The 23,677-nt window shown below is 45.1% G+C and overlaps 1 protein-coding gene across 2 annotated transcripts; it reads right to left on the reverse strand.

Moving 5' to 3' along the window:
- Positions 1-943: 943 nt before the first annotated feature.
- On the reverse strand, positions 944-16,810 carry LOC310864646 (programmed cell death protein 10-like). 2 transcript variants are annotated; one of them, XM_083773335.1, is made up of 8 exons: positions 16,548-16,810; positions 13,674-13,862; positions 10,536-10,589; positions 6,980-7,097; positions 3,736-3,862; positions 3,087-3,165; positions 2,829-2,911; positions 944-1,722 (listed from the first exon to the last, which is right to left on the reverse strand). In XM_083773335.1, the coding sequence occupies exons 2-8, from the start codon at positions 13,764-13,766 to the stop codon at positions 1,641-1,643; spliced, it is 636 nt and encodes a 211-aa protein (XP_083629461.1). In that variant the 5' UTR covers positions 13,767-13,862; positions 16,548-16,810; the 3' UTR covers positions 944-1,640. The 2 variants fall into 2 exon arrangements, 1 of the variants encoding a protein (XP_083629461.1); XR_014569751.1 differs by lacking the exon at positions 944-1,722 and adding an exon at positions 2,092-2,155 and having other exon boundaries at positions 2,775-2,911.
- Positions 16,811-23,677: the final 6,867 nt, after the last annotated feature.

Here is a 23,677-nt window from a genome sequence, read left to right on the forward strand (position 1 = left end):
GAGCTATTTTCAATATTTAAATTATTATCTTTGTTAAAAAATAATACAAATTGTATTGGACATAAGGCTTTCACCCAACAGCAACGATATGAGATTGAGACAGAGAGAGACAGAGCGTGAGAGAAAGAGAGAGTGCTAATATACATTCAGTCCTGTAGTCAAATGCATTTTGTGTGTAAACATTATTATGCTACATCAGATTGGTTTAAACAAAGCAGCGTCTAAGTCCTAAAACACAGGGTGGAATTCCCACCATGTTGTTAAACGTATAGACTTATGAGTCTACATTCATGCCAACAGTATAAGGCTAGCAGGTGAGACAGGCAATAAGCAGAGAAGCAGAGAGGCAGAGCATAACAGACAGATACACATTCCCCCGCTATAAATTAATGTCCATATACTGTAGCCACTGGTATGTAAAGTAAAACTGGATATGTCTATTAGTAAGGGCATTTTATCAGGTATTTGACCAAACTGGGAACTAAATCGTTACCAAGAAATTTCTTCACCAATGTGTTTCTAAGGTGTACTAAAAGTTTGAAATTCAACTCCTGTGGGAAATTGAGTTATTAGCATAATATGTGACCATACCCATAACATCCTATATAAAGAAAAAATGTCCAAATTTCATCCGTCTTTCAGTAGCATGTGACATATGAAACTATGGGGTTTTCATGATTCTGAATCCATTCCAAGCATTAGTTTTGCACAAAAAACACTCCTTGGGAGGAAAACGGCCATAGCCGTCATCACAAACGTGATGGTCAAGTGGATATGGCCTAATTAAGCCCAAGGAGTGTTTTTTGTGCAAAACTAATGCTTGGAATGGATTCAGAATCATGAAAAACCCCTAGTTTCATATGTCACATGCTACTTAAAGAATGATGCAATTTTGACTGTTTGGCCTTACATAATAGGATGTTATGGGTATGGTCACATATTATGCTAATAACTCAATTTCCCACAGGAGTTGAATTTCAAACTTTTAGTACATGTTATTAGACACCTTTAGAAACACATTGGTGAAGAAATTTCTTGGTAACGATTTAGTTCCCAGATTTTCATAGATTTCTCTTACTATATGTTTGGTAAGTTGGCATGTCCAAGTCGACTTTCTATTTATTTGGCTGATGTCCTACCAGCGGACTGTGAAGTGGAAACAATTTGAAAAGCAAAGCAAAACAAAACAATAAAACTGGTAGTATTTTTGATGGCCTCTGTGCGTTGTGGTGTTGCAATCCACCGAGAGAGAAGGGAAATAAAACGAAAGGAAGAGGATAGAACGGGAACAAAGAGGAAAAAGAAGAAAGAAATCAACGACTCAGCTGTCAAAGCATGATAAAAGAACAAACAACAAACAAACATTTTTCTTTCTTTTCTAAATTCCCTGGAGTTTTACATAAAAATTATTCGCTTTGAACCTCCTGCTACCTGATCGCCCTTCTGAAAGATTTTTAACAAAATGATAAATTATACATCCCAAAAATAATTAATAAAAAAGTTTTTACAATTTATAAAGGCTAATAAAATATATTCTCAGATAAAAGCCTCAGCAAATATGTGTGTGTGTGTGTGTGTGTGTGTGTGTGTGTGTGTGCCTGTGCGCGCGCGCGTGTGTGTGCTTGCGTCCTCTCCGGATCCTATGCCACGGCCTTGAAGGTCTGCAGTATCATGTTGGTTTGGTGGGTGAGCCGGTTGGCACTGACAAACACGTTGGTCGCCCTGGAAACAAGCATGACAAGAGACACGCATCAGCTACAACAGCAGTAAAAACCATGGCAACAGATACTGGGATTGATCTGGGGACAAGACTTTGATCCGGCTGGAATGGAGAGTGTCGGGCCTGAGCGAGCACAAGCCCATTTCAAGCGATTTTGCGGGAAGTGGGTCAAGGGAATTATGCGGTAGTCGTTCGCTTGACGTGCACTGTAGCATGCCTGTGATCATCCGACAACCGCTTACTGACATTGACACTGGGAGTGAGTGTGCACTAAACACATTTGAGTATTGGTATGTGTAAAAATTCAACCACTTATTCCCTGTACACTAGTAAATGCGCCACGTGTGTGTGTGTGTGTGTGTGTGTGTGCAAAATATTAAACATAAGACAACAAGCAAGAGAAGTGGGAAAGAGAGAAAGAAGAGAAAGAACACTCTAATGCCTGTTTTACACGGCGACCATCTCCATATAACACGTCAAAGTCCCGTTGCGTTCTCATTTTTTCTTACCCTTTACACGAGAACGCACACGTTATGATATAATGTGCTATTATGCTATACTGTCGCTAGGTGGCGATAACGGGCTGCCACGTACAAGAAGACGCAAGCGGCGCAACACTGCTCTGGGCGCGCCACGGGATGATATATATTTATTAAATAAACGCTGCTGCCGCGGCTGCCGTCTATCACAAGGCTTTTTATTTACATCATGGTTTTACATTCAACATCGCTGATGAGCATCACTTTGTAGGCGAGGAGGGAGGCTTGTTCAGGAACTCCATTATATCATAATGATATTGCTCTGCATCAATGTAATAAACATATGCGCTGTGAGCCAACGTGAGCCATGATGTCATAAGTTTTGCGGATTCACCGTTTTGCCTGTTTATATGGAGACCATAGGAAACGGTGTTCTCAAAGATTTCCACTCTGGGAGGCGGTTTCACTTCGTTGCGTTTTCACCTCCTGAGAACACGGTTCTCGTCTAAATGACAGCAGCAAACGATACTTTATTTTGACGTTTTATATGAACACCATCCTCGTGTAAATAGCACCTTAGATGAAGAATGAGTGAGAGACAAAGCCATTTTAAAGTGTGTCCGTCTTACTTTCCGTCTTTGAAGAAGGTTTTGAGTGTGTCACTGAAGCTCTTGGAGTATTTCACAAACTCTTTCTTCTGCTGCTCAAGGGCCTACCCGACAAACACAAGACAACTTACTACACAAGAACACAAGTGTGTCTGTCTGTGTGTGTGTGTGTGTGTGTGTGTGTGTGTGTGTGTTGCATGCTTTGAAAAGTGTAGGTGCATGTACACATGATTGTGAAGGAGGCTGTGCGCAGACTATGCATGTATTGTAAGCACTCACCCGTCTGTTTTGATACTGGTATTTTCTGAAGACTGTGTTGACTGTGTCAAGCAGCTCCTTTATAGCACTGGCAATGTCTCTGAGAGTGACACACACACACACACACACACACACACACACACACACACACACACACAAGTGTATGAGAGTAACGAATCAAAAAATCTGTCAGTTTTTGTTACGCAAGAATAGCCTGAAACTACTATTCTGCTCTTCTATTCTCTACCCCTCTCTCATTCACAAACACCCCCGATCCTGTTTCTAACTGTTAACCCATAACGCGCCATTCTCGTAGTCTGGCCACACGCCATGCAAATAAGTGAAATTACATACATTGATGTTTTATACAGGTTTAGATCCGATCGAGTAGATAGGCTACTCACGTTAGCATCGAGTGTGCTAGTGTGACACTGGAGCGTGCCATCTTGAATTGTGTGCACATCTACATGCATTCAATGTGCTGCTTTCAATCGCTTTTATCTCCAATTCGGCGCCCAAGGTGGCGTTTCTGGTCAAAACAAGGTTTATTCTACAGTAACTTATATACAGTAACTGTCAAAAAAGTTTAAGAAACTTCCACATGCTTTCTGTGCCTGTGGAAAACAAATTGAGACCATCTGAAATGATGTTGTTCCATGCCTGGACTCACTTGATGGTCTGCAGGAAGCGCACTCTGTCGTTGATGTGGTCAGGGATGCTGCTGAGGACGAGCTTCAGAGCTCTGGCCCTGTCGTTCACATCCTGGAACTCCACGTGCCGCTTGTCAATCACAAACTCTGGACACGCCCACAGGAAAGACAACAACAGCCCTTAGCGACAGACTCCATCATTGACAAACTTCTCAAAATGTTCTCATTTCCAAGCACCCCCAATCGCCCATAACTCTGACGGTGTACCAGTTATGGGTCCGTTTGGTTCCATTTGTACACCCTCAGAGTTACTATGGGTCTAATAGTCTATTAGTCTTTAGTTACATAGTTGAATTGCTTAAAACGGTATATTTTGAAATGTATCGTTGTCTGTCGCATTGTTTTGTCCAGTTGTTTTGTGTATCATCCATTTGCCGTCATTTTAACTCGGTGTACTGCTGTTGTTATTTTTTGTATTTTTTTGAGAACCACTGCCAATAAACATGCCAATAAACATGTAAATAACACAGTAAATTTGTTCAGTTCAGTAATACTACTTCAATGCCTATGCAGAAATACACACTTTTAACCCATTCTGACCGGGCACCCATTTTGGTGTCAGCATCATGTTATGCTTTAGCTATTGAAAAATAGCAGATCTACAAGCTCATATCGCGCCACCGAGTGGCGCGATACGAGCTTGTAGGTCTGCTATTTTTGAAAAATCGAAGAGCGACTGACATTTCTAGAATCCGATCTCAGGTCAGAATGGGTTAATCAGACCAGTGTGTGTCCAGTGGAAACCTCGTGTGAATCTGATCTCAGGTCAGAATGGGTTAATCACCAACACACCAACATGAGTGGTCCCCTAACACAGCCACACAAGTGTACAAACAGACATACTGTACACGTGCTCACACACATACATATGATTTATGAATGTTATACTACATATTCATACAGGTATGTTATGGATATGTACACAGAGACACATCAATCAAAGACAGTGGTAGAAATCGTGATGTGCCTCAAACTATAGTATACAAAATAAAAAATTCCGCCCACCTCAAAGAATTTGTGTGTGTTTGTGTGTGTGTGTGTGTGTGTGTGTGTGTTGGGGGGGGGGGGGGGCTGCGTGCATGTGTGTGAATTCATTACTACCATCAATCACAGTACATGGCAGAGGGAATTCAATTACAGAGAGGAGCAAAGGAACGTTTGAGTGGCTGGTGGACAAGGGACCATTAATGGAGAAACAGCTCCACCCAGTGGACAGATTGGGTAGAGCACTGCAGATCTGTCATACCCAACACATTCCCACCCAAAGGCGTATAAACTTTGACCAAGCGGCAGCATATCAGGAGTTGGGAGGACAAAAATGTTGCGTCTTGGAGTGAGAATGTAATGCTTCAGTTCAGTTACGCTTATTACCAAAATTCGGACATGTATACATTTCATTTCGGACATGTATACATTTCAGCCATTTCACCATTCAAACAGGTCTAAATGTCCAAAGGGGCAGGGAGACGTACTATAGGCTTGTCGGGGCCACGCACGCACGCACGCACGCACGCACGCACGCACGCACACACGCACACACGCACACACACACTTGTAATATACAGTATAACATAATATATAATAAATATAAATAATAATAATATACAGCCATTTAAAAAATTATAATACAAAAAGCACTGCTGTGTGGCGCATTAAAAGATTACGAATGTTGTTTTCCATAGCAAAGGAGATTTTATATGCACACTTATATGAGAGGATTGACACATCGCAAGCTACCGGTATATATCTATCCTATTGTGGTGAGAATGTGTTGCAGTATCACAACATTTGACATACTATTCACCTTCAAAAATAGCGTATCTCTGCCACACTGTCACACAACAATGCTTGTAGGACGGCAGATGACCCCCGACCCCCCCCATATCCAATGGGATCTGTGGCCTAATGCAGTGGTTCTAAACATGTTCTGGATCAGGGCCCATTTGAAAATCTTGATAACGTCCATGGCCCACCCATCTGACCGCTTAACACGGCAGGCCGTTTCAGAGCATTTTAATGACCAATCAATCAATTGTGTTCCGTAGTATAGTTTTAAGTTGCCGGGATTGTTTAATTACCTTTGGAGCATACGCCAAAGTATTTGCGCCTTTGATCCTTGAAAATGTGTTATTGAGCCGACACATAAGCCACTTCAACAAACCGGGTCACAGACTAAGAGCAAAGCGGGTTAAGATCGTCTATACGCCCTCGTTCACTTTGCATTAGAGTCAGTTTCCCAGAAGCCCTTGCAAGCCGGCGGATGGTTGATTTCCAGTTACGTCATCATAACGCATCCGCCTCGTCACAAAACCGGATTTTCATAATAACCATCTAACAACGGCGAATTAAACACAAAATACGGGTTTATCGTATTACGCGTGGAAAGACAATGGAATAAATGTCATGTATGGTGTGTTATGCCCTCAAAGTGTTTTAATAACAATATTATATTATCATTAAAATCTTAGTGTTTTGCCAATTTTGCGGGGGCAATATCCTCCCAGCCGACAGGTTGAAAAACAGCGGGTCCTTGAAATTCCAAAGGTTGAGAATCACTGCATGTGGATTGTGGACTCAGAGTGTGTGTTATTTAGAAACAGAGCTCTTGACAGCACAGCTCAGAGGCTGGGTCTTACTCAGTGGTGGAAGAAGTACTCACATTTTTTACCAATCATCAAGTATTAATCATACTGCAATGTACAAAGTAAAAGTCCGGAATTAAAAATGTATTACTTGAGTAAAAGTATAAAAGTATTGGTATCAAAATGTACTTAAAAGTACCAAAAGGAAAAAGTAGTCATTATGCCAAATGTCCCATTTTCAAAGTATAAAACATATTTTGGAAATAGCAGATCTGCTATTTTTAAATTGCAGAATTAAAGTGTTTTGCAAGTAACTCAAGTTTTCAAATAACTGCAGTGTAGTAACAGTAAAATATTTTTTTTTACCTCTAAGACATAGTGGAGTAGAAGTACAAATACTAAAATACTTCAGTAAAGTAAAAATACAGTACTTGAGTAAATGTAATTAATTACTTTCCACCACTGGTCTTACTCATTCCAGCTCCTAAGGAAGGCAACCATCTTATCCTGTATTCTTTTTCAGTTCAGCACGTTCCAATGACACCAAGAGGTTACATGAGCACCATTGGAGAAGCCTTAAATCCATTGGAATGCACAGCAGGTCTCCCTAACCCTCTCCTACCTTCCACAGGGTCCCCAGCCATGCGAAGCAGAGATTCTGTATAATTGATCTCCAACTGCTTCTTCTGTATTATCTTGACCACAATGTCCTGGGTCAACCCTGGATTCTCCTTCTCAGCCTGGAAAAACACACACACGCACGCACGCGCGCGCACGCACACACACGCACACACACACACACACGTCACACACACACTTGCTTTTTAAGAAAAAACATGCAATAAAGGATTTTCTACTTCAACTAACAGAGCTGCCTTGGATCCTCTTTAAAGTTCGCCACCGTCAGCTCTCTTTCCATTGTGAACTTATACAAACTCAAAGGTATAGAACTTTTAAAGAACTCTTGTACTGTGTATTCAGTAAAACCCTCTCCAAAGAGCAACGGTTTGCAGTTTTCTACAACTAAGGACCCACGCACTGCTACTCCGGTTTTTTTCTCCGTATTTAGACTTTACCAGTGGGTCCTTTCGTGGTAGCAGTGGCACGTTGATTCTAAGGAAACGTCTCTACGGAAACACAAGGTTAATCATATTATCTAATCCAGGGGTTCCCAAACTTTTTTGGACCAGGTACCCCTTTTGGGGTAGATATTTTTCCAGGTACCCCCTCATCCTCGCAACACAGATAACAATATATTTACAACCACAAGCAGTGTTTCCTGCAGGAAAAAGCTTTGGCATGGTGCTGGGCGCAGGCCGCAGGGGGGCCTTCTTGCGTCGAACATTTTGATTAATTAATTAATTTGATTCAATAATTAATGAATAAGATTAATAAATAAGATTGATTTGTATTATTGCTCTTGTATTGCTATTGGAGACACTGGGGGGACACTGGGCAGGCACTGGGGAGGCACTGGGGAGACACTGGGGAGGCACTCGAGAGGCACTCAGGGAGGCACTGGGGAGGCACTCGGGGGGGACACTGGGGAGGCACTGAGTGGACACTGGGGAGGCACTGGGAAGGCACTGAGGGGACACTGGGGAGGCACTGAGGGGACACTGGGGAGGCACTGGGAAGGCACTGGGGAGGCACTGGGGAGAGAACTGGGGAGGCACTGGGGAGCATGGGGAGGCACTCAGGGGGACACTGGGTAGGCACTGGGGAGGCACTCGGCTGGTCACTGGGGAGGCACTCAGGGGGACACTGGGGAGGCACTGGGGAGACACTGGGGAGGCACTGGGGAGACACTGGGGAGACACTGGGGAGACACTCAGGGAGACACTGGGGAGACACTGGGGAGCATGGGGAGGCACTCAGGGGGACACTGGGGAGGCACTGGGGAGGCACTGAGGGGACACTGCGGAGACACTGGGGAGGCACTGGGGAGGCACTGGGGAGACACTGGGGAGACACTGGGGAGGCACTCAGGGGGACACTGGGGAGGCACTGGGAAGGCACTGGGGAGACACTGGGGAGGCACTGGGGAGACACTGGGGAGACACTGGGGAGCATGGGGAGGCACTCAGGGGGACACTGGGGAGACACTGGGGAGCATGGGGAGGCACTCAGGGGGACACTGGGGAGGCACTGAGGGGACACTGGGGAGGCACTGGGGAGACACTGGGGAGGCACTGGGGAGGCACTGGGGAGGCACTCAGGGGGACACTGGGGAGGCACTGGGGGGACACTGGGGAGGCACTCAGGGGGACACTGGGGAGGCACTGGGGAGGCACTGGGGAAGCACTGAGGGGACACTGCAGGAGGCACTGGGAAGGCACTGGGGAGGCACTGGGGAGAAACTGCAGCCACTGGGGAGACATTGGGGAGGCACTGGGCAGACACTGCAGGGAAGACACTGGGGTGGCACTTGGGGAGGCACTGGGGAGGTACTGGACATTTCATATCACACACACACCATGATTCACAAGCCCCCTCAAAAAAAAAGCATGGGGAGGCACTCAGGGGGACACTGGGTAGGCACTGGGGAGGCACTCGGCTGGTCACTGGGGAGGCACTCAGGGGGACACTGGGGAGGCACTGGGGAGGCACTGGGAAGGCACTGGGGAGACACTGGGGAGACACTGGGGAGCATGGGGAGGCACTCAGGGAGACACTGGGGAGACACTGGGGAGCATGGGGAGGCACTCAGGGGGACACTGGGGAGGCACTGGGGAGGCACTGAGGGGACACTGGGGAGACACTGGGGAGGCACTGGGGAGGCACTGGGGAGGCACTGGGGAGACACTGGGGAGACACTGGGGAGGCACTCAGGGGGACACTGGGGAGGCACTGGGAAGGCACTGGGGAGACACTGGGGAGACACTGGGGAGGGACTGGGGAGACACTGGGGAGCATGGGGAGGCACTCAGGGGGACACTGGGGAGACACTGGGGAGCATGGGGAGGCACTCAGGGGGACACTGGGGAGGCACTGGGGAGGCACTGAGGGGACACTGGGGAGGCACTGGGGAGACACTGGGGAGGCACTGGGGAGGCACTGGGGAGACACTGGGGAGACACTGGGGAGGCACTCAGGGGGACACTGGGGAGGCACTGGGGGGACACTGGGGAGGCACTCAGGGGGACACTGGGGAGGCACTGGGGAAGCACTGAGGGGACACTGCAGGAGGCACTGGGAAGGCACTGGGGAGATTTCTTTTTTTTTTTTTTTTTTTTTTTTATGGGGCTTGGGTACCCCCTGGCTATGCGTCGCGTACCCCTAGGGGTCCGCGGACCCCACTTTGGGAACCACCGCTGCTGGCTCCCGGACTTCAATCCCCAGCAAGCCGGCTGGAGACGACCTAGAGGCTCCCCCCGCACCCGCTGGCTGGATGTACTGTAATAGCCCAGGACCTTAGAGTATGTAACGTGACTTTGGCACAAGCTCAACATCTTGCCCACAACAGACCCAGATGGAGAGACCTGGTGGCTTTGGTTGGCTCTACGCTCCCTGAAGTGCAAGAGTACTAAGTAAGTAAGTAAGGTGGGCACGAGCAGAGCAGACATACGCTACAAGTCATGTCAAGTTCCATTCAAGATATATATCCAAATGAACAGCTAAAGTTCTGGCTCGTGTTTTGCTCGAACAAAAATAATCCACTGTGTTTGCAACCTTGCGGTGGACTGTCGGGGCAGCACTGTGTAGCAGCCTGAACTACTGTACAGCAACAGCCGCGAGAGACAATGTCGCGCACCTGCGAAATACGTTACAATTACAAATTAATTCATATATTAATTAATGCCTAGTCCGACCCAACCCAAAGCCCAACAACAACAACTATAATAATAGTTGTACAATGTCTAATAATAGTGTTGTATAATATTTTTTTACTGTATCCTAGTAATCACACCAGGGAATCACTTTATTACTGTAGTAAGTAGAATTTCTACTACCGGAAGCGTTAAAAGTCCCAACTCTAGGTATGATGTTGTTAATGAGTAATTATTACAGGGTGATGAGATCTGGCCATGAAGCCGAGGGGTCTTTATCACCCGTGTTGAGTTTGACTCAACAACACATTAAGAATAGGTGTGGGAGGGGATAGCAGCACTCTGCAAGACATTCCCTGTAAACAAGAAAAAAAAACAAGAAAAAAATGACTTTTCTTAAATTCTTACCTTTATAAAGGCTGCCCTCAAGGTCTGTGCTGCTGATAAATCTACTTTCTCCAACTGCAAGATATACAAGACAAAACACCCACAGACAAACATGTAAGGCTCAACACTTTGCAGAGCTCCTTTCATTGTCTCCACCAGGCCGAAGGCATGGGGGGAGAGTATGTTTTGCACTCCGTCCGTCCGTGTGTCCGTGTGTCCGTCCGTGTGTGTGTCCGTGAGCAGCTAATCTCGGCCACCGTTAACCCGGTCGATGCCAAATTTTGCACACACACTCCCTGGATGCCAACGATGAACCTCTGCCCCAAACTTTCCAGAACGGCCTGTTATAGCGCCACCAGGAGGCCGCTTTGTGCAAAACAAGTTTTTGCACAGTACACCTACAGATTTTGTCCAAACATCACGCAAATTGGTACACAGTCTCTCTAGAGCCATTCAACGAAACGGGTCTTTCAGATTTCTCAGACTCCATCCTGATTGGTTAAGATTGGCTTCCCAAGTTCACAGGAGTGCTCAGTTTCAAACAAAATGCTGCAAATCATGAACACATCGTGTGGTTTCCGTGAAATTGTGCACGCACATTCCCACTAGGCCGAGGAAGAAATGCCACATGAACAATTTCAACTCAGCCTCAAGGTGGCGCTATAACTGGCCGAAAAGTGTTTTTACCTCTAACTGCACGGATCTGTGGATAACTTTGTATGCCAACTCCCTAGTTGTCTCCACCAGGCCGAAGGCATGTGGGGAGAGTATGTTTTGCACTCCGTCCGTCCGCGTGTCCGTCCGTGTGTCCGTGTGTCCGTGAACAGCTAATCTCGGCCACCGTTAACCCGGTCGATGCCATATTTTGCACACACACTCCCTGGATGCCAACCATGAACCTCTGCCCCAAACTTTCCAGAACGGCCTGTTATAGCGCCACCAGGAGGCCGCTTTGTGCAAAACAAGTTTTTCAATGCCATATTTTGCACACACACTCCCTGGATGCCAACCATGAACCTCTGCCCCAAACTTTCCAGAACGGCCTGTTATAGCGCCACCAGGAGGCCGCTTTGTGCAAAACAAGTTTTTGCACAGTACACCTACAGATTTTGTCCAAACATCACGCAAATTGGTACACAGTCTCTCTAGAGCCATTCAACAAAACGAGTCTTTCACATTTATCAGACTCCATCCTGATTGGTTAAGATTGGCTTCCAAAGTTCACAGGAGTGCTCAGTTTCAAACAAAATGCTGCAAATCATGAACACATCGCGTGATTTCCGTGAAATTGTGCACCCACATTCCCACTAGGCCGAGGACGAAATGCCACATGAACAATTTCAACTAAGCCTCAAGGTGGCGCTATAACTGGCCGAAAAGTGTTTTTACCTCTAACTGCACGGATCTGTGGATAACCTGGTGGAGACCTGTGCCCGGAAGGGCACTTTTTCTAGTTTACTTTTGTTGCCCTTTTATCCAACCACCAGATGAAGGCAAGCTGCAATGTCCTACATTCCTATCCTGGTGGAGACCTGTGCCCAGAAGGGCACTTTTTCTAGTTCAACAATGTTTTTATGTTCTTACAAATTATCTTGACACAGTGAAAAGTAGCCAGGTGGAGTACCTGATAAAAACTAGTAATGAATATGCAGAATTGTTAACTATTGGCTCGTACATTCTGCAATTCCCTGCACATTTACTGTATGTTATGCTGTGAAGATACTTTTTTAAATTGATACCATCTCCCTTATTGACAGAGACAGATTTAATCTAAATCCCAGAAAGTGCACACTCACCATGGTCACCAACCCATTTAGCATGCGCACATAATACACACACACGTTTCACTAAGGCCCCATTTTTTCCGCCTAATAAACCAATTCAACCCCCAAAGAACCTTGTTTTTTTTGCCCTGGACTGGAAACCAAAGTGGGCGTGTCACTAGTCTACAGGTTGGAAGATGCTGATTGCCGACGTGGCCTGGAATCGAACCTGGGGCAACTGAGGACTCCTGCTCCCCAGGCGTGCTCTCTAACCATTCAGCTATGCCACCTCCAATACAATAGTAAGTAGCCTTGCCGAGCCATGAGGCCCATAGGGCAGGAGCCTATCTCCTGTTTCTGTAGCGTGAGGCAGCTTGATGTACAAGTACAAGCCCTGGACATGACGCTAGTATGTCGCAGGGACCAACCCTTGATGCTGAGTGTCAAGCAGGGAGGCATTGGGTCCCATTTTTACAGGCTTTGGTATGACCCGGCCGGGGATTGAACCCAGACCTCCCAGTCTCAGGGCGGACACTCTAACCACAAGGCCATTGAGCTGGTCACCTCCAATACAATAGTTCTGCTTAAAACTGGTGGAAACACAAGACAGTTACAAGAATCTAGAACCGAACAGAACCAGTTCTAGAACAACGTTATTTTGGTGGAATAAGAGACTCATTGCTATCCCATTTCCACACCCTGGAACTGAAATTGAAAAAGTATAGATCAGTGGTTCTCCAACAATCAATGACACCTAAATTAAAATTATTTGGCAACAGACCCCCATCTGAAAAGATGTTGTGTATAAAGTATAAAGTAGGGTTAAAATAAATACTAATTTACTAATTTAACTTTCAATATTTTCATTTCAAGGGAAAAAACCTTCACCCAGACTAGAGACTTTTTCACCTTCACCTCACTACATCACTGTAGTTTACCGTAATGCAACTTTGGCTTTTCATCTCTATCAAGAGTTCAAAAGTTTTGCTTACAACGCTTACAAGAAAGGTTTTCAATGAGCTCTGCTGCATCCCTAATGGAGATACAATGTTTATGTTTGACAGCAACGATTATGTATAATACAAGCATACTGTACTGTACAGAGATAATTAGACACGTGTGAATACAGCCTCATTCTCTGTTCTGTATGTGTGGTGCTCTTTACTTATGCAATTACAGTAGGTTGTGTATTTCCGTTCTGCCAGGGTGTAACCTAAAAGACAGTGTGCTGTGCTCATGTCATGGTGTGGGCACTCCACCCTCTCTCACACAGTCACACACACATACAGTGTCTCTCTCACACATTTTCATATGGGAATCCGAGGACAAATACAAATACCAGAAATGAAATGAATAGCTTTGAGAAGCACAGCTCTATACATTCTTCTGCTGTTACCTGTTTAAATACTGGATACATCACAGTGTAGAGAGCCATGGAGACCGCAGAGGTAGTAGTATCAGCTTCATTCTTCATGTCTTCCATGATCATCCTTGTCTTGTCAGCGGTACTGTGTGGGCATGCGCGCGTGTGTGTGTACAGAAGCCAATCTCACCTCATTCAAAGAGTAAGAGTTCAGGCAAGGATCTGAGAAAGACAAAACGAGGAGACAATGAGACACATGGTGAGCAGAGCAACAGGTAGTGTAATAAGGCGGGAAGTGATTTTCGCTGGTTAAAATAAGTTAAAAAAGCTTTATATTGTATAGTACTCGTTGCTAGAGTGTTTGTCCCTCCAGCTTTTTATTAAACAGAAAATGCATCAGAAATTGAAAATGCAAAACCAAATTTATCCAATCATGATAGAGAACGCAGTCAGGATACAGATTAAACTAGAACTGCACTCTGTCGAGTGCATACTTACTTGTTGCACACTAGTGCACAAGCAGCAAGTACTGTCGACCGCTACAAACTGTCAAATCTCAGCTTCTCTGTGAAGGAACGTTTGAAATGTTGAATTATTAGGTTTAGCTATTTGCTACCTAACTACTTTATGCATGTAAAAAAGTAGTATTATGAAGTATGGTACAAGTTTCTATCTATAAAAGAAATACAGTTTTATCGATTTAGAATTATTCTGGATCCCTTTTTAGTTTCTCAAAGAGAAATAAATCATCGATATCTGATGAAAATAAAAGGTACCGGTATATAAACTGAAATAAAATATGTTATCACGTATACAGTATAATTATTTATTTTAAATTGTCAATTGCTTTAAATTTACTTAATCTTGGACTATAGTGATATTAATACTAAATGCCTCTGTGTATATGTATATGTCATTTGTAAGTTGATTAGCGGTATACTGTGGTTACTTTGTGCCACATTTGATGCGTATGCACCGTCCCAGCATATGACGTCAGGGTATAACTGGTATAACTAGCTCTCAATGATGACGTAATAAAGATGTGGATTAAAGGACCCAATGCCTTCGATGGTGACGTATATGCCGATCAGTGTCGGGTGGATTAAAGGAAATGCTTCTATGTATATGTAATTTGTAAGTTGATTAGCGGTATACTGTGGTTACTTTGTGCCACTTTTGATTCGTATGCACTGTACCAGCACTTTTGATGCGTATGCACCGTCCCAGCATATGACGTCAGGGTAACTGGTATAACTAGCTCTCAATGATGACGTAATAAAGATGTGGATTAAAGGATCCAATGCCAGAGTGTAATTGGTTTTCGATGGTGACGTAATGACGATATGTTTTAGTGTAGGGAGGATTAAAGGTAATGCTCCTATGTATACATGTATGTAATCTGGCACCACTGCCGTATCAGGCACAAGTTCTCTGTTTTCTGAAAAACCTATGTTTCTATGACTCAGTGGTGCTCAACCTTTTTCATGTCAAGGACCCCCAGAATTATCTGTATTTGGCTGCGGTTCCAGGGACCTCCCAGAAGCCAATATTTGAGTTTAAATCGTTCGCTACGAAAGAATATATATTCAAGACTTGTGCCACGTTTTCACGATTTTTCAAAAATAGCAGCTCATAGCACCGAGTGCCGCGCTACGAGGTTGTAGATCTGCTATTTTCCAATAGCTAAAGTATAACATAATGCTTAAAACACCAAAAGGGGTTCCCGCCCAGAATGGCTATGGACCAGAGCTAACACTATAGCAATGATTACTATCAGAATATAGTGTCTTAACAACTTATAACAAACTAAGGTTTTATTAAGAATTGTAAGTACTGGTCATAAACTCATAATGCATTATAAGCTCAGCAGAACAGCCCAAAATGTATAACCAGTCCATAAAGTGAGTGGCAAAGTGAGTTTAACGTTGTTTAATGCAATATGAATCGGAAAGGACTTTTCTGTTTAAATATATGGGCTGTCATGGCCAGAAAGTCGTTTTTTGCCATACCCTTCCGGGTATGATGATGTCACGTGAATTTGCATACCCTCTATTCTCTCTCTCTCAACCACATGCACCACTTCTACTTTCTCAACACATGAGCTGCATGACAGGCTACAGTACGCACTACGCACTGAGCTAAACGCCTACACCCGTATGTCCTCATTCTACTTAACATTAAACACCTCAATTATACATTGATTACTACTACACACAGTATGTTATTACAGTATATCTTGTCTGTCTGTCTGTGTGTCTAATTTACAACCCAATGAGTCACCAAATGACCACTCTGCCAGTAAATTACACAAAAGGACAAAGTTATCTTATCTTCAACACACCCACTGACATTCAAGTACTAGTCTAGTAACAAGCTGACTAGCTAAACACCTCAAGATTAAAGATTAAAGATGATTGATATCATGGATGTTTAATCTTAGTGATTTTAACCTTTTAACAAAAAATGTTTTAACCAAAAAATAAATATAATTTATCAAAATAAATTAAAAATAAATACAGTACTATATATACATGATGTATAATTGTATATAGTCAAGATAGACAAATGCTATGGGCATAAATATAGCCAAAGTAATCAACAGTAAGAGTATCTGTATTGAGTCTCACTCTCAATAGTCATAAATAATCATAAACCCAAACTTTCTAACCTTTCTTTAATCCTTTACATCAGTATACCTCCGAGTCCTGACTGTACAGTACACTTCAACACACCGGGGACACATTTCATTTCATGTCTGTTAGGATTAAGGAACCATGGTAAGTAAAGGTAGGGTAGTAGCTATGCTTAGCTAGCCATCCAACTCCACTGACTCAAAACGTCTGTGTGTCATAATGAGATGGCCTTTATTATGGGTGGGGGAAAAAACATGCACATTTTTGCCCTTACCTGCCAAAATGCCCAGCGGTGGTAAAGATAGAATGAACGGCGGAGACAGAGGGAGGTAACTATAACGTTAGCTATAGGCAACGTTAGCAACTCCGCTTCGTTACGTTTATATCACGTGTTCGCGGTTGTAAGAATAAATAAAGAAATAAATGCTGGTGTTATAGTCGTGAAAGATCAAATATCAATACCAAGGACAATGGTTTAGCTGTTGCTGAGTTGTTGTGACTGCGTCTCTCATTCTAGTATCATTCACGGAAGTTGTCTGCATGACACAAAACTGAACCAACAGAGCCAGAATGGGCGGGGTTTGGTTCCATAGCTGTCAGCTGGTCTAGGATTGTAGTTCTTCCGCGTGTGTGACTACACCATAGACTGCTACACGCGCAATCGTATGCCTTACTCTGCTTGTCCTGGACAAAATGGACTACAAGTCCCAGGAACGCTCCGCGCTCGCTCTCTGCCACCGTCATAACTTCGAGAGCAGAGCTGCAAGCCCACAACGCGTCGCGTACGCGACGCGTTGTGGGCTTGCAGCTCTGCTATTCTCGGCGCGCAACACCGTCGCTCGACGAAGTACCGAACCGGGGCTTTCTTTTTGTTGTGGCTTTATAATAAATAAATAAAATAGTGGGAAATAAATAGTGGGAATAATAATAACAAAGTCACCATGAGAAAGGAGGAGATTTTTTTTTCTTCGATAAAGGCAAATAGACGAGAAGACAATTGAAGACATAATTAATTAACACGATTGTGTACCGGACCAATCGGCGCGCAGGGGGGCGGGATCTGCAGCAAATGATCCGCGAGCGACCTGCCGTGGTGGTGAAGAGAGGGAGCGAGACCGCACAGCATCATCATCCTCCTCCTCATCCCTGTACCTCTGACACACCGTTCAACTGGTAAGAGACTGAGCGATATATAATAACATTTATATATTTATATATATATATACACACTACACACTGCACATATTATCATGCGTCTACTGATAATTACCTGTTCTACACACTACACAGGCTTAGAAATAGACTACCATTCCCTGCTCGATTTCCAATTGCGGGTTTTCTTTCTTTTAAGGCTTGAGAAATATACTTGTGTTGATTTTTATGTAGAAATAACACCACCACACAGCGTTATGTTATGAACGAAACCAGGGGGGGGGGGGGGTTGTGGTTAAAAGTATTAATGTATTATCAACATGTTTATGATATAATTTAAACCGGGAGAGACAGCTGGAGTGCATTCTCTGTTTATCTAAATATTTCTCTAAACGTTATTAAAAGCCACAAGCCGTTTGTGCCCACCACCACCCGAGGCCATATCATCATCGATAGCTTTTGAACGCATATTATTGTTTTTCAGTGAACAAAACCCACGAGACATTGCGGTGCGGTTCTTCTTGCCCTTGAAATGAAGGCAAAGGCGCACGCACTTTCTGAGCATCATGTGAATGAGGCAGATTCTTATAGTATAGTCTCACACCCCACCACGCAACACACACACACACACACACACACACACACACACACACACACACACACACACACACACACACACACACACACACACACACACACACACACACACACACACACACACACACACACACCACTTGTTATTCTCAAACATGTGTGTTGGTTTGAGATTGTCCTATAACAGAGATCTGTCCTAAAATAGCTTAAACTCTATAGAACGGAGAGAGAGAGAGAGAGAGAGAGAGAGAGAGAGAGAGAAATAATATAACAGAGAGAGATATAAAATAGAGACTTGCTTTTGAAGCTATACAAAATGTGTTTCTTCCTCTCTGTTGCTCACTCACCCCTCTCTCCCCTATCGCACTTTATCTAATCTCTGTACGCTTTTTCCGTCTATACAACCGGGATAATGCATCACTTATAGGCTTATGTTTTAAATTGCATAGAACCAGAATGTATCCATTAATCTTAATCTTAGCACATAATCTCATATCATCACAATGTCATTGGTTAATCTTTGCTGATGGCTTGCCATGAGCTTCCGCCCCTCCAACTGTGTGTGTGTGTGTGTGTGTGTGTGTGTGTGTGTGTGCATGTGTGCGTGTGTGCGTGCGTGCGTGTGTGTGTGTGTGTGTGTGTGTGTGTGTGTGTGTGTGTGTGTGTGTGTGTGTGTGTGTGTGTGTGTGTGTGTGTGTGTGTGTGTGTGTGTGTGTGTGTGTGTGTGTGTGTGTGTGTGTGCGTGCGTGCGTGCGTGTGTGTTCCACTGATCTGCTGTGAGCGGAGCATTATAATTGCATTTCAATAATTAAATACTCCCCGTAACACAGCTTTGTGAATCCAGGGGGGTAGAGGGAATTGACCAAGTTTTAACACTGCAGCGCTCTCTCTGTGTGCGTGCATACGTGTTTGTCTATTTGAGTAGTCCATAGGCTATACTGTACACTTCTCAGTGATGGAAAAAGTACTCATATTTGCATGGCTTTCCAAAATTGCGTCATAGGCCAGCCAAGTCTATGGATTTATAGGTTTGTTTAGAGCCTCATTTTAAATTTCCTGTCCCCAAGTCTATACTATAATGTTTGTTTAGGCCAGGGTATAGTTATGATGTAAATTTATGCCAGCCATGTATATGGACTTTAATGTTTGTTTAGGGCAGTAAATGACTATATGTAAGACATCATCTCGCTGATATAAATACATCTTGTAAGTTGTGATACATTTATTACATTTTTAAGTTTTGCACACCGCTCCAATAACTGACCTAAAGTCTAGCATTAAAAATGTACTTGACAAAAAAGTACAAATGTATTGCTATCAAAAAGTACCAAAAGTGGAAATCAAGTTGAATGTCCCATTTAAAAATTTCAAATTTCAAATGTATAAAACGTATAAACTATTGTGAAGTATGCATGCCAATGTGACGCATTGTGAGCTTGTAGATCGTCTATTTTCAAATAGCCGATGGTGTATATGGTAGGGATGAAGTGGTAACTAAAGTTTTCAAATAATTGTAGTGGAGTAAAAAGTATACAATATTTCCCTCTGAAATGTAGTGGAGGGGAAGTAAAAGTACTGAAAATCAGAAATACTCCAGTCTGTCTGTCTGTTAAAACCACATACTGGGTTGTTACTGGAGAGTAATACCTCCACTAGCCCAGTGATCACTACTGTAGCTTGTGATTTGACTGGATTTCTCACTTTTCACTGCACCTTCACATGACACAGAATGGAATGTTAAAAAGACCTCCAAAATAGTATGTAGGCTACAGTAGTTGGCTGCAAACCCACATCTGAAACAATGTTGTGTCAGGGGACTCCAATAGAAATATTTACAAAATATTACAAATATTTTCATGATTAAAAAAGAAGAAGATCTGAGATCTACAGGGTCACAATGAGCCAGCAGATCTGCTAATTTCACATTGGGGGTGGTTAAACCGATTTGTATTCTATAATAACTAATTTTGCTGGGAGCCCAACCACCTCAACGATCCCTAGGGGTACCCCAACCTCACTTTGAGAACCACTAGATTAAGAAAAAAATTAAAAGAGTTAGCTCTAGCTCAAGAAGAGTTGTGCTTACAGCCAACTATGTAGTAAAAAAGAAAAGTGTTGATCGAATCCGTAAGGGTTAATTACTTAATTTGGTTACATTTGTACACTCAGATCTACAAATGAATACACTGAGGATTTCACTATGTACATTGATTGTACTGAACCAGTAGTGACCAGACAGTGGCCTTGTGGTTAGAGTGTCCGCCCTGGAACTGGGAGGTCGGGGTTCGATCCCCGGCCAGGTCATACCAAAGACTATTTCTACTAAAATGGGACCCAATGCCTCCCTGCTTGCTACTCAGCATCAATGGGTTGGATTGGGGGGTCAAATCAACTAATCAAATGATTCCCGAGCGCGGCATGGCTGCATCTCACCGCTCCTTGGCTGTGGTTCACCGCTCCAAGAGATGGGTCAAATGCAGAGAACAAATTTCACTGCAGTAACGTGTGTGACACATCGTATGACTTTGAATTTGAAAACAGAGACTAATAAACAAACACAACATGTATTAACTTCTTCCTAAAAACAAAGAAAGAAAAGCTGGCATCACGGAAGCACACATTGTTACAGAGCTGAGGAAATCAGAATATTAAAACAAACCCTATACAATTAAATAGTACTGTACTGAATGCATGTTAGTGTGGATGTTAGTGTGAGAAATTATTTGCTCATAACTAGGACAACATCTGTTGTCTTAAGTTCCTCTCTCGAAGAGAGTCATATGGGGTGCCGCCACCTGGTGGCGCAAAAGCACAGAAACTCTGCATGTACTCACGAACAATTCCATTGGATCGTGAACGTGAAGCTCACGGTGACCTCCCTAACCCCACCCACTCGGTATAAAACCGGGGGTTGGTCCCATGAGCGTCATTCCTCTACCTTTCTGCCGCAGATGCCAGATCGCTCTGACAAAGAATTCACCACCGGCTGTTGAAACTGTTTTCCCTAGAACGGACGAGTTTTTCTCATACTTGTACCTGGAAATTCGCAGCCCCTGCGAGGTGTTTTTCACTCACGAACGTTGCAGAAAAGTTCTCTCCAGCAGTAAGTCCTTTACACGGACAATAAAACACAAGTGTGCAGTCACGCGGCTTGTCGTTTAGTCCTTCTCTTCTACTAGCTTTGCGCCTTAGCACTCAGCTAGCTTACTGCTTCGCTTGGTCTACAGTTAGCTGCCACGTTCAGGGTTGCTGCTAGCTTAGCCTCCCTAGTGCTACTAGCTTTCAGCTTCCCTCATTAGCGAGTCCGCTGCTTAAAGCGTAGCCGTCAGGCACGTTTTTCCCCTTCGTCTACGCTAGCTACGTCCCGCCGTTAGCCCTCAGCCTACCGGCGAGGTGCTGACCAGCTACTAGCTAGACCCACGGCCCATAGCTACACGCTTCGTCTACGCTACCTGCGTAGCTATACGCTAGCTACGTCCAGCCGTTAGCCCTAGGCCTACCGGCGAGGCGCTAACCAGCTATTAGCTAGACCCACGGCCCGCAGCCACACGCTACGTCCCGCTTTTTAGCCTTCAGCCTTCCGGCGTCGCGCTAACTAGCCACATCCTCGCTAACCTCCAAGCTATCTTCAGCCGTTAGGCGTTGATTTAGCGTCGCCATCGTATCTTACGTAACTTACGTAAGTTACGTAGTTTACGGCCCGCTCTTAGCCTTCAGCCTTCCGGCGTCGCGCTAACTAGCCACAGCCTCGCTAACTTTCAAGCTGTCTTCAGCCGTTAGGCGTTGATTTAGCGTCTCCAGCGTGCCTTACAACGCTGACTTGACGTCCAGCCGAACGGCGCCGTCAACTAGCATTCTCCGAGCGTAAGTTACGTAAGTTACGTAGTTTACCGCCCGCAGCTACATGCTACCTCCCGCTCTTAGCCTTCAGCCTTCCGGCGTCGCGCTAACTAGCTACAGCCTCGCTACCCTCCGAGCTATCTTCAGCCGTTAGGCGTTGATTTGGCTTCACCATCGTATCTCACAACGCTAGCTTGACGTCCAGCCGAACGGCGCCGTTAGCTAGCGTTCTCCGAGCGTACGTTGGTTACGTAAGTAGGTTACGAGAGTTACGTAAGTTACGTTCCATAACCCTGGTTTTTTTAGTTAATTTTTTAATTTTTATTAAATCAACTCCATCGCACACCATGGCCACCGGCGGTGACGACAGTGACTTCGACCCCCCCCCCCATGGAACCAAAGAGTTGCTTCAGACATGGCTGTCTCTACCTCCTCTCCCAGACAGACACACATGCACTGTGCATGTTTTGTCTTTGTCTTCCACACATCAGAGATGCCTTGAGAACACACCACAGTTTCACAACGTGGTTTTCTCTGTTTGGACAGCTGATCTTCAGTGGAGCACCACGAGTCCTACTCTTTCTACTCCACCACCACTTTACTTTTACCCTGTTTGTGAGTTACAGACAGTTTTCCTCACAACATTTTTGTTATATTATATATTATTATTATATAATGATATTATATTATAACTTAAAAGAGAAGTGCTTCTACAAGCTCTTGGACTGCTGGTTCCTCCTTCAAGCTGCACCAACACCCAAGACGACCTGCAGGGGTGACAACAGCCCTCCCGGGTTCCCCGAGGAGGAACGCCACCTGGGGTCTAGAGCATGGGTCTAAAGCATGCTCGCCAGGCTTTCGAGACCCCTGGTCTCTCCCCCTGCTGCTTCTGTTGCAGACAGGGAGACAGACTGACGCATCTCACGCGTCAAGAGTCACCAAGACAGGTCCCTGGTCGACACCTCCGAGCCCTGCTGTCCCGACCAGCCCCAAACCTCGAGGTCTAGGCCCAACGCCTCGTCCTCTCTCTCCAGACCCCTCAACCTTGACGCGTCTCAGAGACACCACGGCGAGTCCTTCCTCGGCTCCTCCCCTGCCAGGAAGGCGACTCGGACCGCCAACAACAAGCTCCACACGCTCTTCACCACACTGGTGAACAGGCCTGTGGAGCCAGACCCAAGACATCAGCCAGGCCTCGCCGGCTGGCTCTGGGTGCTGCTCTCCCTCCAGCGGGATCTCGTCGGCCCACCAACGAGGCTCCCCCGATCCGGGTGGTTGCGACGACGGGATGTCGGATGCAGTCCTAGGCCTCCACCGACAACTACCGCTACTACTACTTCACGCAGCGGCCAGACGCACAAGTCTCACTCGACGTGGTTCCCCAGCGACCCTCGAATACCGACTGCTTCCCTCAACATTACAGGTATGTACATTGTGAAGCTAGGTTTGTTTAGCTGTTTAGCTAACCTTTTCGAGGTCGGGAGTAGCAACCTCGTTGGATGGCCGATGCCACCCTAGCATGCTTAGCATTCTAGATAGGCTGCTTTCAAGGTGGACGATGGACAACGAGCTCCTCCAAGAGCTCCCTCCGTGGACGTGAGGGACAAATGTCCCCCACGCCCCACTGACCAACGCCGCCGCCCTCCAGCAGCCGCGGCCGGCACTAGGGAGGGCCACGCCAGCCTGGCCGCCAAGAAGATGTATGCCCTTGCTGCTGCACAGGGCAAACATCTCAACGCCGCTTCACTGCTCCAAGGATCTCTCACAGCCATCTTCGCGGGTATGGGGGCTGTCCCCTCCCGCGATGAGGTGACGGAG

Source organism: Protomyctophum parallelum (genome assembly GCF_964188405.1).
Source record: "Protomyctophum parallelum genome assembly, chromosome: 9".
NCBI classification, from domain to species: domain Eukaryota; kingdom Metazoa; phylum Chordata; class Actinopteri; order Myctophiformes; family Myctophidae; genus Protomyctophum; species Protomyctophum parallelum.